General features: G+C 36.1%; 2 protein-coding genes across 2 annotated transcripts; both read left to right on the top strand.

Moving 5' to 3' along the window:
* The first annotated feature begins 2670 nt into the window (after positions 1-2670).
* On the top strand, positions 2671-12308 carry LOC103713421 (serine/threonine-protein kinase STY13). Its single transcript, XM_008800342.4, has 7 exons — positions 2671-2891; positions 2989-3696; positions 6273-6405; positions 6635-6830; positions 8162-8286; positions 9424-9582; positions 11832-12308. The coding sequence occupies exons 2-7, from the start codon at positions 3461-3463 to the stop codon at positions 12120-12122; spliced, it is 1140 nt and encodes a 379-aa protein (XP_008798564.1). The 5' UTR covers positions 2671-2891; positions 2989-3460; the 3' UTR covers positions 12123-12308.
* A 2629-nt stretch (positions 12309-14937) lies between these two features.
* Positions 14938-16470, top strand: LOC103713419 (pentatricopeptide repeat-containing protein At3g29230-like). Its single transcript, XM_026807096.2, has one exon. It carries the CDS (start codon positions 14938-14940, stop codon positions 16468-16470), a length of 1533 nt encoding a protein of 510 aa, XP_026662897.2.
* The last annotated feature ends 281 nt before the right edge of the window (positions 16471-16751 follow it).

Genomic DNA, 16751 nt, shown 5'->3' with positions numbered 1-16751 from the left:
AACTTAAATTAATTTCAGATTTATGACTAGTTATTTTAAGGCCTCCAAAAACACTTTTAAATTAAATAGAGGTATTTAATAAAAATTTCAAAAAAACTATTTTAGCTTTTTCAGAAAGCTAAAAACAGCTTTTTGGAAGAAGCTTTATTTTGGTGCTTTTCGAAAAAGCACTTTTAGAGATGATCAGAAAGCTATTTTTTTACCAAAATACTCATGATAAAATATAACGATTACACAAAATATCCCTTTAATAATTATTTAACCAATTTTATCACTTAGCTAGAAAATTTATTATATTATGAGAAATTAGTTTATGCTAAGAATTATAATATTTTATATCTTGTTATTATATTATACAATAAATATACTATTATATTACATTATATTATAATACATTGATATGTTATATTAAATAATTTAATATTATATTAAATTATTATACTATAGTATACAATATTATATTACTATAATATAATAATATTATATTATTATTGTAATATTATATTATATCATATATTTATATATTAATAGATGTTATATTTTATTATATTCGGTTGTATAATACTATGCAATATTCTTTATGACCATTTTATCATGCCAAAAATATTTTCTCAGTTTGTGTATTAAATAATATTAAAATGGTACAATATTTTAAGAATATAATTACTAAGCAGTAAATAATTTTTTATAAAATTTTATTTTAAAAAAATTATTTTTAAAAGGTCTACTACCACCTACTTGTTGGTCTATAATATTTTGGTGACGCTGAGTCTTAGGCAGGCAAATATTTTATTATACGGTGGCTGCTACTCTTTCCTCACCTATAATATTTTATTATAGCTTTACACGACACATGAGGGAAGAGGCAAAGCCTTTCCAAAAGCCATCTTACTGACGTATATACAACCAACATAATATTCCCGTTACTGCATTGTTTGCCAGCCAATTGGTTACCTTGTCCAGACACATGTAGTACTCATTTGATTCGTGAAAAATATTTTCGTTCCTAGAAATATAATTTCTAAAAAATAAATTTTTAGAAAAAAAAATGTATAAAAAATACTTTTATCATATTTGGTTGATTATAAAAAAATGGTAAATTTTCAAAGTGCTTATGTTTGGTTGACTATCCACTTTTCTAGTAATGTTATGTATAATTTTTATTATGTTCTTAATAAAAAATAGATTTTTAATGCCTCTTTAATGCTTCTTTAATGCTGAATGGATTTTTTGGAAAAAACTAAAAATGAAGTGATTTTCGTCATTAAAAAAATAACTTTTTTATGTTTATCATGAAAAATACTTTTTCATAAAATATAATAATCATATTTAAATAAAAATATATTTTTTTATTCTTTAAAATTTTTAATTAAATAAGAGACATCTCACTATTTTTTTATTAACTATATTTTCTTTCTTCATTTTCCGCGAACTAAACAAGCCCGTTAAGCGACGCTCGAGACGTGTCAGTCGAATCAAAAATGGACGTACGGAGTTTGCTTGAAACGCTGTTCAAATAAACAACTTGTAGATATATAAAACTGATATTAAAAAAAAGAGAGATACATTAAATGACCTGGAGGGCATGGATGTCAATATGGAGTAAAGATGAGGATATAATCATATAAATGGTTAAAAGAAATAAATAATGTGGACACGTGGCTTACGATTAATACAAGAGGGGAGAGAGAATGAGAGCAGGTTGAGAGAAGCGCGTGGAATTTAATTTTATTTGAACATGACATAATAACAACACAACGGAAAGCCCTACCAATCCAGATCCTTTATTTTAATATATATATATATATATATATTATATATATATATATATTATGTCGTCTCACTTTTACCAATATTCAATAGGTTGCACTCCCAATGTAAAACGATAAGATCATAAAAGCCACCTTAACAAAGAGAGGGGCATGTATCCTCATTACATAAATTAAAAAGATCTCTAATGATAAATATTGTGCTAAATATTTAATTCTACAGGAAAATCATATTTATTTATTTTTTATTTATTGTGTTATTCGCTGCGGGCACAAGACAGATAATAATCTAAATAAATATGCATAGGAAATTCAAAATATGAATATTAAGCGCTTGTAAAAAAAAAAAATTCAGTGAAAAATATTTTAATAATCTCTAAATGTATAATTTTTTTAAAATATTTTCTTAAAAATTAACAGTTAGATTTTTATTGGAACATCACTTAGTCTAATTTTAAAAAGAAGTTTGATGCAACCATGTGGGCTCCACACGATTGCATCCGCACGTCCCAACTCCATTCCGGTCAAACCACGCTCGATGCCCATCCTCTCCCCACCAACTGGGGCCCACCAATACCAGGTCAAAACCCACGGCCGTCCGATCCTTCCCGCCTTCAAATCATTACTCTACAACCCATGTCAGTCCACCACACCTCTCCATTTCAAATATATAAAGCAAATCCCCGGTCATCACGTGACTCACATGCTTTAATTTGAAAAAGATCTCTGAAATCGAAACGGGAAACGGGAAATGTGGTTGGTTATCCGGAGGGAAACGGATCGCCGATGCGGTGGCCGCGGCACCGTCAATTGCCTCCCATTGAGGGCCACGTGGGGCTATCCCGTTGGTCGCGGGATTTCCACGGGTAGCCCAGCCCTTTTCCATGGTATAAAAGCAGCTGCCGCCGCGGTAGGACCGATGCTCGGAAAATCTTCTCAGAGACACCCTCTCTCCTTTTGCGCCATCCGTCCGAAAATAGGAGGAGAGAGAAAGCGAGGGCGAGCGAAGGAGAGGGAACCGTGCCTGAACTTAGGGTTAGGGTTTGAAGGTTGGAGATGAGTTAGCACCACCAACAATCTACAAGAGGCCGTAGAGTCTGATCGATTCCAGTTCAAAGAAGAGTAGGTTTTTCTCTTGCCAATCACAAACTTTTTGTTTTTTATTTTTTTCGATTTTTTTTTCTGATGCTCTTCTTTGCTTGGAGTTGATGCTGTACAGGTCTTGTAAAGATAGGAAGATTCGGATTCGAATTTGAGGGTTTGATAGCCTTCTTGTTATATATTTACCGATTTCTTGGTGTATTTCTGGAGCTATTAACTGTATGAGAAATTTCAGTTTCAAGAAATAGTAGGTTGATGGAAATGAGTTGGTTTTTGTCATGATTTGGGGCGTGTGTACTGAAGCTTTTAGTTGGGGAAGAGATGGATCGGTTCTTCTCCCCGATTTCATGCTTCGACGTGATATTTTCACAAAGATGAATTTTTGTAAATAGAGTAGTGGTTGCTGCACTCTGAGGGGATTTCAACGCGGTTTTATCAGGGAAGAATTCGATTTTTTTTTTTTTTGGTGAAGTGGAGCAAACTGGTGTAATTTTTGGACAGATGTTTTATTCAGATAGTGGAAGGATCGAGTGGATTTAATTTCTTTATATGGTCTGGGGGTTTTGTTGTTTGGCTGTGATTGCCGCAACATGAGTTGTGGTGGCGACTGTAGGGACGGCAGAAAAGAGGGTGAGGAGTTTAAGCGTCCCGGACTGAACAAAGTGGCGGATGATTTTGTTCAGCTTGGAAGGCACTCCTTTGGAAAGAATGGTACTGTTCCATCTCTATCCCTTGATATCGATGAGAAGCTACTGATTGACCCAAGGTTGCTTTATATTGGATCAAAGATTGGAGAGGGAGCCCATGGGAAAGTCTACGAGGGAAAGTAAGTGCAAAATCCTGATTACTTGAGTGCTTTCTTCTTTTCTTTTCTTTTCTTTCCTTTTTTTGTGTTCTCTGGTGGAAAAAGAAAATCTGCTACCTTTTTACGGTTCTAATTGTCATGTGAACCACGAATCCACACGTGAAACTTTGCAATAAAGATAGATAGGCTTCTACAATTTTTTCCTGCTTTCTTATTCGCATACATGGAAGCAAATTATTCAATCATCTCAATTTCCTCTGATTACCTTGGTTAACTTGAAATCATTAATAATTTCATTTTGGAGCCCCAAATGTTCTTTTGTATAAGATTTTCATTCTCAGTGTTTAGCCTATTATGTAGCAACTGAATTTTAATTACATGAAAATATGGTCTATTTTGCTCATCCAGAAAATCGTCATATGAACATGTATGGTTATATAATGTTCCATTTTACATATTTCTATCATGTGCTTTTGTAACTCTAATATATGGCATCATTTCATGATACTATGATTTGATGGAAAAACCCACTTTGGCATATTTCAGTAAGAAAGAAAATCTTTGAGTCTCTCTATGGCTTGAAGAAGCCTTGTTCAGCAGAAAGGTTATTTCTTTATTCTTGAAACTAATTGTCATTGATAATGAATTATTGTTTCCCTGTTAGTTGAACATGAATCTTAGTAATCTGGTTTTGTTAGTGATCCCAACAAAGACACAACGCACATGGAAGGGAGGATGGACCTTATCTCCTGTTTCATTAAGTGGTTCATCGCACAAACTTCTCACTTGCATCTTGTGAAAGCTCATGCTGGGATATGTTTAGTCCCATATTTGTTGTGCATCTTGGATACTTATATAGAGTTAAGGAACCCAAATATCTTCTGGTTAGCCTTTTGGGGTGAGGTCTTGGTTTGTTACAAATCACATCAGTGCAAACTTGGCCCATGGCTTTTGTGTGAGTAGGGGATATTGCAGCATAGGCTTTGGCATATGGCCCATGTGTGACTAGGGAAAATTGCATTAAGGATCTTCTTGGGACTAGCTATGGGCCACTTGTGGTGTTTGTAATTAGATTTGATTGGATTTGGACTCTTAGCCTAACAAAGATGCTAGAGCTTAAACAAAAAGAGTATGTGAGAACTTGCATTGGCATGCGTTTAGTCCATTATAGATGACCAAGGCATCGATTCAACATATATTAATTTAATAAAAATGTCTCAAACATTTCCATTATCTCAAATTTCTATTCAACCCAATTTAACCTAAATAGCAGGGCAAAACCAACTCAACTAGACTAGTCTAACCCGACCTAGCTTGCTGCTCCAACCCGAATTTAGCGTATAATGGGGTGTGATTGGGTTGGGTTGGTTTAAGAAATCCCAACTCAAGACCAAGTTGTGTTGGGACAGGGTTTGCACTCAACCTAATCCAACCCACCCAAATTGCAGCCCTTGTTTTGATATTATCACAGTAATTAAATAGTAAGTTTCGATTACAAAGAAACTATAGTATGCACATCAATTTCTTGACAAAAGAACCTTCAGGTCAAGTTGTGCATGGCATGTGATGCAGCACGAAAGGAAGAAGGGGTGATTTGATCGACGAAGTTATGCTTCAAAGATTAGCATGCAAATAAAAGTAAACTCGATTGAAAACCCTTTCGTTTGGCAAAGGAAAGTCTTTCAAAAAAATTATTAAAATGTCAAAAGGCTACTCTATATAATGTATTAGACGCATATATAGGACTTGATCCCTTAACCCTAATTCGGGTATTAAACCTTATACAGAATTATTCTCGTTATAGGACTCGATAATAAGAAAACATGCTAGAGTTGTTCTACTACAAATATAAAATTCTAGATCACACTTGAAATAGGACTCGATAATAGGAAAATATGCTAGAATTATTTTATTACAAGTATAGAAACCTAGCTAAGATTCTATATTGTCCCTCATGGAAAATTTATAAGAAAATTTGGCAAAAACCTCTGAATCCCGTTTGTTCGCATACTCGCTCATGGCATGGAAATAAATCAAACATTTGCTTGTTGAAGTTTTCACTTACAAATCCACTGGCTCTCGTGATGCTTGGTATGGTCTAGCTGGTTATAGTACTTGGTTGCACCTTGGACTGCATCGGCATGACTCATGCAAAAAGCTGATTCAGTCTGAACAAAAATGCGAAAGCCTACCTAAGTCATAGTTTCGGATCTGCTTGGAAATGCTTTGGCTTTTGAGTATCACATGATGACCTTTAAGTTTGAAAAACTTTGTTGTAGAACATTATTTCTCTCTAACTTGAAACTTGTTTGTGTTTAAATCCTATGCAAATGGACTTAGCCCTCAAAATTTCTCATGACATTGATGGGTGGTATCAAAGAATTAGTCATTATAAATCAATAGCTTCTCTAAATATTTTTCTAGTTGTTCTTGCTCAGATGGACTTAAAATGGATTATATATTGTTAACATAATGAAATGGTTTTTTGATCATGAAGAAACTTGGTAACTTTTTTTTTCAGGAAAATATTGTTTTTTAGTTGATATGATTAGCATCAACTAAGACCGACTGCTAAATTTTTTTTCCCTGCCAATCAGGTATAAAGAGCAAATTGTAGCAATCAAAGTACTCAATAGTGGCAACACTCCTGAAGAAAAGGCAACATTTGAAGCTCGTTTTATTCGAGAAGTGAATATGATGTCCAGAGTGAAACATGAGAACCTTGTCAAGGTGTGATTTCTGCTTAATAATTTGTAGTTCTGGATATCTAGATACATGATTTATTACTTCCAAATTGGGCTCCAAAGTTCCAGGCTTGTTCCTTCTCTTCAGCCTACTGATTTCATGTTTGTTTCCAATAAGTACCTTAATTATTATAGTTTTGAGACTGAGGGTATTATTTTTTTTCTTTGCTTAACATTTTCTGCACTACTCATTACCGTCTTCCTTTTTAATGTAGTTCATCGGAGCATGCAAGGACCCAATCATGGTAATTGCCACAGAGCTACTACCAGGAATGTCGTTAAAAAAATATTTATTGAGCATTCGCCCCAAACAACCTGATCTTCATCAAGCAGTTAGCTTTGCACTTGACATTGCTCGTGCAATGGACTGCCTACATGCTAATGGGATAATACACAGAGACTTGAAACCTGGTATCCATCTGCTTACCTATTTCTTGTGTCATGAACTATTCCTTGAAGCATTTTAAATTTAAGCTCCATCAGCATTTGATTAGGACAAGCTCAGAGGGCTTAGTGGCAACTGACAGGTTGCCTGTTCATAAATACTTTCTGCATGAGCCTGTTAAGATAAGAAGAAATCCTGAATATAAATAATGTATACAACTGGGTGCTTTCAAAAGCAACTAGAGTATGTGGGCTTTTCCAGCTGGCAATTTCCATTGTTGTTTCTTAATGTCTGCATTTCTTTTACCAATATCTCATGATATTGGATTATGTCTTGTGATATTTTGGCCTGCCTAGTGCTGATTTTAGGTATTTATGGTTGCAGGATCCCTTGTTTCAGCTTTTTGAAAATGCCACAATTTTGTTATCCTTCTAGTAGCTCAATGAAAATTCTTTTAGCATGTTGGACCTGTTTTCATTATATGCTTTGCCTTCCTCTAGCCTTTTTTTGAAGATCTGAAGACCATTTCCTTTTTCCTTCTTCTTTTCGTGTTGTTTTTCGGCCAAGTGTTATTATTGTGGCTCTCTCAAGTTGTAAAATTGTTTATTGCACCTAGGGTCGTATTTGGGGAAGATATTTGTTGATGTGCAATGCCTGTAAAAGAACATCTCTCGACCAAACCTTGTTATTATACTTTAATCTTTATTATACTTCCAAGCTTTTAACTTGCATTCTGAGAACCTTTTTATTGTAAAAGAATGTCTATTGAGGTACCCAGGGTCATGTTTGGGGAAGATATTTGTTGATGTACGATGCCTGTAAAAGAACGTATGGATATACTCGACCAAACCTATTTCTTACACTTTAATCCTTATTATACTTCCAAGCTTTTAATGTGTATTCCAAAAAACTTTTTATTGTAAAAGGACGTGCCTATGCTTCAGGGGTAAGACAAAGAGTGATGTTTACTTTATCTAGTTTCCCTTGATATTTTTGATAGGAAAAAAAGAACCTTATTTAAGTTAGTAGGCTTTTTATCAATTTGCAAACCTTGATTGCATTATTGCATTTTTGTTTTTTTTCCCTCTGAAGTTCCTGTTCATGCAAATATTCTTTGATGCTGTATCAAATAAACAGGAAGAAATAGTATATGAAGTACTCTAGGTCTCGATAGTTTGAAGTGATAGTATCCGACTTATATCAACTCGCCCTTTCCCCCTAATGAGAATATCAACTTCCCTCGTCTATCTTATTGTCGTATAATCATTCATATGCAACATAATCTAGTGTTAGTTCTATATGTCTTTCGGTACATGTGCCACACATTTGCTTATCAAAATGTGATTCAAATACACAGACAATTTGTTGCTTACTGCAAATCAGAAGAATGTCAAGCTTGTTGATTTTGGACTTGCAAGAGAAGAAACTGTGACTGAAATGATGACTGCTGAAACTGGAACATACCGTTGGATGGCTCCTGAGGTGATACATCAACAAATTTTTTGATCATTTAAAAATTATTAAAATTTATTATTAATATCACCGGGTGTAAATCCTTGGGAACTCAATGGAAACTGATGAAGGCGGCCACATTTTTTTCTATGCTATAATAAACATTATTTTTTTACAAATTAATATATGGAGGAGGATAAGCTCAATAAGATAGTGCAATAAGTTCATTGAAGATGTTATAGATATTGGAAATGTCAAAACACCTTCCATGCAGAATGTACTTTAGTTAGGGAAGACGAAGTCATATTAAGATAGAATAGGCTCAAAGGCATGACCCATAAAACTTCCACGACAGCTGAATAAATATTTGTAAATTCTTTTATGTATAATCTCTCAAACATATTTTTAAATTCTTTTTATAAATCCTCTCGAACTATCTGCAAGTTCTTTTTTTTTGGGTAATTATCCATATTTACAATGAAGATCTGAAAAGGCTTTTAGTAACACAAGAGGTGATCCTTAATAGGAATGCTTGGTAAATATAGATTCAAGAAGCTGACCTCAAATAGTTGTGTCAAGGCTAGATGGTTGTGGTTATGATATGGCCCATATTTATGAAGAAAGACACTCTCTTTTGTTCAATTAAATGAGTAATGTAACTTTTTTGAAAAAAAATATGAATTAATTTGTGTATCACACCTATTTTATTATATAAAGGCCCTTTTCATTGTTTTAACATTTTCCGCTTTGTGCAAATATATCTTGAGGTGCTGTATATTTGTTTGTTACCCTATACTATATTTGTTTGCGTTTAATTAATTTATATAACAAAAAATTGCATTTATTATCTAATTCGTTATTATTTGCCTTGCACCATTTTTTCCTGAAGTAAACCTTAAATTGACAGCCTTATGCCATCCTTAAAGGAGAAGAGCTTTATGAATGAATCTATACTTCGAAATTTGCGAATATTATGCAACTGGCTTTATGAATTAAGATGCAATCTTAGAAAATATCATTTTGCTGCCCTCTTGTTGCCAATTCCTGCTGTCGTTTTCTTTTTCTTTTCTTTTACCGTAACTGTAAACTCTTGATTGTGGTTCATGCTGTTAGATTTCTTGCCATGAGCCCAGACCCTCATATCGGAATTGAAATGCGACGTTGCAGTTATATAGCACTGTTACACTGCGCCGTGGTGAGAAGAAGCACTACACCAACAAGGTTGATGTGTACAGCTTTGGCATCGTTCTGTGGGAGTTGTTGACCAACAGAATGCCATTTGAAGGCATGTCCAACTTGCAGGCTGCATATGCTGCTGCTTTTAAGGTGAAAACTAACTATTCAATTTATTTCCCATATTAGAGCTGATAGCTCAGACTCAGAATCTAGACACATCATCTTTCAAAAAAAAAAAAAAGCATGCTCATTCTGATCCAGTTGCATATGTAGTTCTAATATAAAATAAAGTCACTCTATATAAATCTAATAATTTACAACTGGGCTGGATAACCAAATTAAATCTTTGATGAAAATACTTTCATTTAAAACGTAAAATGTGTTCGTAAGATTCCATTTGAGTCTTCTGCACATGAAGGGTATCAGCTGAACATGCATGTTGAATGTTTACTTATTCGGTAAAAATAATCATATTGAGTTTGGTTTTATGTTGAATGGTAATAATTCTGTACATAGTAAAATTTGTATTGCTGCCAAGTTCTTTTGTTCGTCTATTTTGTTTCTTATGCTGGAAGGAATTGGGGCAGAAAGGGATAGGGGCAGGAAGGGCGACCTTTAACTATGCAAGGGGATTGCAATCCTATGATAGCCTGGGGATACAAACATGTTGTTGAAATATACAAATCATGTCACATGCAAAAATGGTAGATTAGGTCTCTTGGGCTGGCCACAGGAAGCAGCTGAATGTGCACCCAGAGGAGAATGCACTGCACATCCTGTGCATCCTGAATGTGCCTAGCAAGTGAACAGGCTGGCATGGGTGGGTGCTTGGGTCAGCGCAAATCACTGCCTAGGATGCTAGTGTTTTGTGTAAGGATGGGCTAAACATAGAAATTACAAGTTCTAATAAGCATATTACTCTCAGGCCAGATAGGACTGTATTATGTAAATCAAATGGGAAAATCATACATGGCATGATGGTGAAATCTCTAGAAGACAGTATTTTTTTGTTGGGATAATGATAACGTTGTTTTGTGGGTCGATATAGTTTCAGATATAGGTGAGGATCTTACAGTAATACTCTGTCTATTGCTATCCATGCAATTCTGATACCTTTATGTGGCTTATCCCTGGTATTTGACAGGCCTAGTTCCCATTTCGCATCATGATGGAATTTTCCTATTAGATGAATAATTAAATGGAATCAACCAGCATTAAAAATTTTTTAGGTATATCTAGAAATATGGCTGGGTACTGATATACTGAAATGATCCACGTAGTGCAGTGAAGTTCTGATCTTGAGTGGCTGGTCTGGGGATGGTCCTAGACATGATATTGCATTGGTTGAATGGTCAGTACCAAGAATAATTTGGTTATTGTAGACATTTTGAATTGAAGTTTGTTGTCCTACATCTTTGACCTGTTTCAGCACAAAATCAAGAAAGCAGATATAAATTATGGAATTTATTTTCATAAGAGAACATTTCCTTATATGTTTAAAATGTTGAATAAGATATTACTGGAAGTTATTATTGTTAGTGAAAGTTATTACTGTTAATGAAAGTCAGGTTTTCTGTGTGGACATGTCTGAGTGAGATGGATGGTTCAGGTCCTTCAGGAAGATCATCTAAGTTTGTGATAGATGGAGTCCAAGGAAACTGTTATTATTAGCAATAAAGTTTGATTATCTGTTTGATTATATTAGAGCAATATAATTTGTTTGTGGGAATCACAGAGGATTTTTAAAAATCACTGGTATGGGCCCATACAGTTCATTAATTGGTATGATGCATACCATGGTATGTATTGGTTTGTACCTTTGTGTTTGAATCCTTGCCAAATATTATTAGATTGATTGGCAAGAGAGGAGAAGAAAGTTCTACTGTAAGATGTTCTTTTATCACTGTGAAAATCTTTGCCTCGTTTTCCTATCCCCCAAACTGCATAAATCAAAGAGAGGCCGATATCAAAACACTGGAATCTAGCAAGCTGTCCATAAATGCATACCTGTGCAAATGCATGCATGAGTACATAAGTACATACATACCTGGCCTACATTTTTATTTCTATTTTTGTTTTATACCAGAGAGGCATCACTTAAATAGTTATCTAGAAAGAAAAGAGAGATTGTGTTGTAATCAGTGAGATATCTGCAATATGTTGCTGTTGTTGCACTGTTAGCTAAAGATTATCTGAAACATTAAGCGATAAACAAAGCTATATTATATCAGTGATATCTCGATCCAAAAACAGTTTTGAATTCTGTCAGTTGTGAAAAGTTTTACATATAGCTAATCTGCATAATGGCAACAAATAGTTCATTTTCTAATAGTGATAAAGTGCTTGTGTCGTTAATGATACTATTTGCTGACTTGGAACTAATTGTTGGTCTCCTTTAGCAAATGCGGCCACCCCTTCCAGAGGATGCACCCCCCGAGCTAGTGTTCGTTGTGCAATCATGCTGGGTTGAGGACCCTAATACACGTCCCAGTTTCAGCCAGATTATACGGATGCTAAATGCCTTCCTCTTCACCCTCCCTCCACCATCCTCACCAGAGCCTGAAGCTGTACCTTCTGTGGTGAACAACAGGGGCGCTATTACGGCAGCATCCTCTGCTCGCACTGGAGGCAAGCTTTCTTTTCTTCGTCAGCTCTTTGCTGCAAAGAGGGCAGGCAATAGTAGAACATGAGCAGTAAAGGCTGTGGATGTTTCTTTCTTGAAAAGGGAAGCATCATAGGCTGTGTCGTACAGGAATACCATGCTTATTAGACATTGTAAGGAATGATACTAAAGCAAGCAGAAATTACAAGTTGCATAAAAATCTGAATTCCTGATCATCTAATTTAACAGTCTGACAGCAGACCTCTCTTGCTTAGTTTTGCTCATGCGGTGATGTCTATAGCTAGAAATAGTTGACAGGATGTCACTCACAAGTGATATTAAAGTTTCATTGCAATGAAATGATTTTATATCTCCTTCTTGTCTAAAGCATATGCATGCTTTAACCAAAAGATCAAATAATCAGCTTTAGATCCTTAGCAATTGGATTATCTGCTGGGTAATTTCCATTCAAGAAACTAGTTTACATCTGTTCTCGTTGCTTCTACCCTCTTATATCATGAACTAAAATTTGATCTGTTTGGGCTAAGAGATATGGACATGAAAATTGCTTTCTATACATCTATGATAGCAAGGTGTCGATGGATTAGTGTCTGAAGGACATTAAGATCATCATAAAGATCTTGTACTTAGGTTTTTCACTCTTCAACAATATTTTGGGGGCAGGTGCATTATATGTGATATTTCTTGGAGGTTTATTAATAGTGCCATCCATTGATTTTGCTTATGCTGATGATGACATCATTTAATTTTTTTCATCATTTTTTAGATTTGTATATATCTCCTGGCTATAAATTAATATTTCCATAATTGGGTGAATCCGATGACAATTGGGATCTTTCTATGCAAGCCCCATCCTGTTAAAATCACTGTGATATGGTCTTATTGGCCTCGTCCATTATTATTTTATTTTTTTTGAGTAGTGTCCGTTGACAAAATTCAAATCGAACACTTATTAACCAGCGGTAATGACTGCTGGAATTTAAATGTGTTTTGGGTCCTGCCCACCATACAAGCTAAAAGCTGTTGCCTTGAGTGTGTTGGGGGTGTTTAATAATGCACGTCTGACCTGAGTACGAGTCTCAAAAATCTATCGGGATAGACGGCCTACTTGGCATTCTCGTTTACCTTGTTCCAACCAAGGTTTAAAATAACAACCTTATATATATATATATATATATATATATATATATATATATATATATATATATATATATATATATATATATATATATACAACTTAACTTGGCTATACTGTAGTACGTACATCTTTATTTAGATCCAGCCAGGTTTAGTTTGGATGATGGAGTTTCATATTAATCACGAAACAATGCATGTTTATTTAACTACTTAGTATATAGGTTAGAGGTCTTTGATATTTAAGAGTAGATTACATTTAGCACTTCAAATCATTGATGTAGAATCCCCATTGTCTAATCTGCATCTGACTTGATTTGAGTGAAGATATGTCGAAGCGTAGCCAACTTAAACCTCTCATGCATGGGTGGGCGGGCATATTAATATACTAATATTATTATTATTAATATTATTAGTATATTACTATTATACTATTATAAGTATTATTACTATTATTACTAGAAATAATATATATATATGTACCAACGCAAATATAGCTAATTATATATTCATCTTCCGAAGTGTGCTAGTTGCACGTGTTTCTCAAACATCTTATTTTTCATGGATGCCCTTATGCCCCTCTTACTAGATTTTTGTTGATGGTACTAGTAAATAACCATTTTGAGTATTATTTAACATTATGAACTCTTATATCATTATCTCTAAAAAAATGTAATATTCAATTTGTATGGGAAAGAGATATAATTTTATACAAAATTTCTTAAAAGTATCAATGCAAAGGGTGGTAAAGTTATTTTACATTTCAAATGGTAATTTATTAATAACGAAAAACTAACAAAAGGATATCCACACAAAAAAAGTTGATTAGAGAGGTATATACACAAATAGTCATTTTTTAAGGATAAATATACAATGAGCTATGTTAGGGAGGATATGTATTTATAACATGATTAACACCTATCATTTTTACTTACCCATTTTCCTACATATTTTAAATACTATATTTTAGATTCATTTCTTACAACCAAATTTCCTCCCAAAAGTGATTATATTGTGTTAAAAATAATATCTTTTATCCAGTAGTGAATGAAAGGCCAGTATCTTTATTTTCTTGTTATTGCTCGTTATTTTCCATTGCAATAACATAACAATGTAATATTAAACATTTCAATTTTCTTTTATGCAGCAAATAACAATAGTTATAATTATTACAAAAGTCAACAACAGTTTTGGTTGAAAAAGCTAAACCTATTTGCTCAACTCTTTGTGTAATGCTTTCAGATTGACATCCACCCAATCTTTGTGCATTGCATTAAAGTCGAACGGCTGAAGCAGATCAGAAATTTGAGTGGAGAGGAGTGGGAGCCAAGAAGGGCTTGCCATGTAATTGGACAAATTCAGCACTCACATACCATAACATTTTTAAGATTAACAACCTCTTTAATTACAGAGATGTTAACAGTCTGTTGTATAAAACGCTAAAAAGTGAACAATCCCTGGGTTATTTTCTCTATAATGTGGAATCAACAATCTCTTTCTATTATGTGCCCCTTTATTATTTGACTCTCAGCTGATTTTCCACTAAGAGTGAAAAATCTGAACCATCTCCTGGTTTCATGCAGTGGCCATAAAACGCCACGCTATCTCCTCTTTCACAGTTACTGGAAGCCTAAGCATGCCTCCATTCTTAGAGGAGCCATGGACTCTCTCTGCAATCCCCCATAGCCATGAGATCCCTCTCGTACACAAGCGAACACATCACTTTCTTACTCCAGCGAACCTCGAGCATGCGAGAACTCACCCAAACCCACGCCCTACTCACCAAAACCGGCCTCGCCTCTCACCCCCCTCTCCTCGCCAAACTCCTCGCCCTCTCTGCCCTCTCCCCTTGGGGCAGCCTCGCCCACGCCCGCTCCCTGTTCGACGCAGTGCGTATCCAATCCGCCCTCCTCTACAACGGCATGATCCGTGCCTACTCCCAGAGCATCTTCCCCACCGAAGCCATTCACCTCTACAACCAGATGTGCCGCCTCCGCTTGCGGCCCGACAAGCTCACCTTCCCCTTCGTCCTCAAGGCCTGCGGCCGCTCCGCCAACGTCGAGCGCGAGGTTCCCCGTGTGGCCCTCGCTCGGAAGGGCTCCGAAGTCCACTGCCGCGCCTTCCGCCTTGGGCTGGACCGCGACGGCTTCATCCAGAACTCGCTTATGTCGATGTATTCCCAGTGCGGGCGCGTCGGCGACGCCAGCAAGGTGTTTGATGAAATGGTTGAAAGGACCAACGTCTCGTATAATATTATGATAGCTGCGTTTGATAGGAATGGAGAACACGAGTTGGCGGACCGGCTTTTCTACCAGATGGAGGAGAAGAGCGTGGTCTCTTGGAATAGTATGATCACGAGACACGTGAGGCTGGGAGACGTTAAAGCGGCGAGGAAAATCTTCAATGAAATGCCTCAAAGAGATGCCATCTCTTGGAACACCTTAATGGCAGGTTACATTCAGGTTAAGAACTACAAGCATGCGCTGGTACTATTTAAACAGATGCAAGCGAGTGATGTCAAGCCGACAGAGCTAACCATCGTGTCTGTTCTTGGAGCTTGTGCTGAGACCGGTGCATTTGAGATGGGTAACGAGGTACACAAATACTTGAGAGAGGAGGAGTTCAAGATTGAAGGCTATGTGGGCAATGCTCTGTTGGATATGTATGCGAAATGCGGTAACTTGAAGCTGGCTTGGCAAGTGTTCGATGCGATGGGGGTGAAGCATGTGACTTGCTGGAATACAATGATTGTGGCTCTGGCAGTACATGGTCACTGCAAGGACGCTCTTGAGCTGTTTGCTTCCATGGAGAGGGAGGCAAGCCGGAGTGCAAAGCCCAACCGGGTCACTTTTCTCGGGGTCTTGCTTGCTTGTAGCCACAAGGGTCTTCTAAAGGAGGGGCAAGACTTTTTCCGGAGAATGGTCAAAGAATATAACATTGAGCCTGATATAAAACATTATGGTTGCATGGTTGATCTGCTGAGCCGGTGTGGACTGGTTAAGGAAGCTTTTCAGATGATAAAGGAGATGCCAACAAAGGCAAATTCAGTGTTGTGGAAGACGGTGCTTGGGGCTTGTAGAGTTCATGGTGATGTGGAGTTGGCAGAAGAAGCATTTAAAGAGCTTGCAGATTTGGCTCCACTGAGTGATGCGGATTATGTTCTGATGTCGAACATTTATGCAGAAGCTGAGAGATGGGAAGATGTCGAGCATGTAAGGACTGGGATGATCGGTGATAGCATTTCAAAGCAACCAGGTAGTACTCAGATTGAGCTAGATTAGAGGCCAACTTATATTGATGCATCCGTCTCATGTTGTAGCAATAGAAGGTGCTATCAAGGGCTCAAAATGCGGTCCCGGACCAGACTGCCATGCAGATTGTCTTGAAATAATGCTGTGGCATATGGTTACTATTTGGTAAGCCCATGTTGGATTAAGCCAAGACAGGGTGGATGTTAATGGAAGATTCCTTGATTCTGTAGCTGATTCTTGGATTGACTCTTACAATTACAGCCGATCTTTTGTGAACCTAGCTCATGGAGTTGGCTGAAAACACTTAGCTC

The sequence above is a fragment of the Phoenix dactylifera genome, chromosome 3 (genome assembly GCF_009389715.1).
Source record: "Phoenix dactylifera cultivar Barhee BC4 chromosome 3, palm_55x_up_171113_PBpolish2nd_filt_p, whole genome shotgun sequence".
Lineage (NCBI taxonomy): Eukaryota > Viridiplantae > Streptophyta > Magnoliopsida > Arecales > Arecaceae > Phoenix > Phoenix dactylifera.
The sequence above is the reverse complement of the archived record's forward strand: the minus strand, read 5'-3'. Positions and strand labels throughout refer to the sequence as shown.

Bases quoted from the DNA above. Each gene is read 5' to 3' on its own strand.
- LOC103713421 (XM_008800342.4), top strand. From the start codon at position 3,461: ATGAGTTGTGGTGGCGACTGTAGGGACGGCAGAAAAGAGGGTGAGGAG. The intron at 3,697-6,272 runs GTAAGTGCAAAA...CCTGCCAATCAG, and splicing joins GGGAAAGTCTACGAGGGAAA to GTATAAAGAGCAAATTGTAG. The intron at 9,583-11,831 runs GTGAAAACTAAC...GGTCTCCTTTAG, and splicing joins CATATGCTGCTGCTTTTAAG to CAAATGCGGCCACCCCTTCC.
- LOC103713419 (XM_026807096.2), top strand. From the start codon at position 14,938: ATGCGAGAACTCACCCAAACCCACGCCCTACTCACCAAAACCGGCCTC.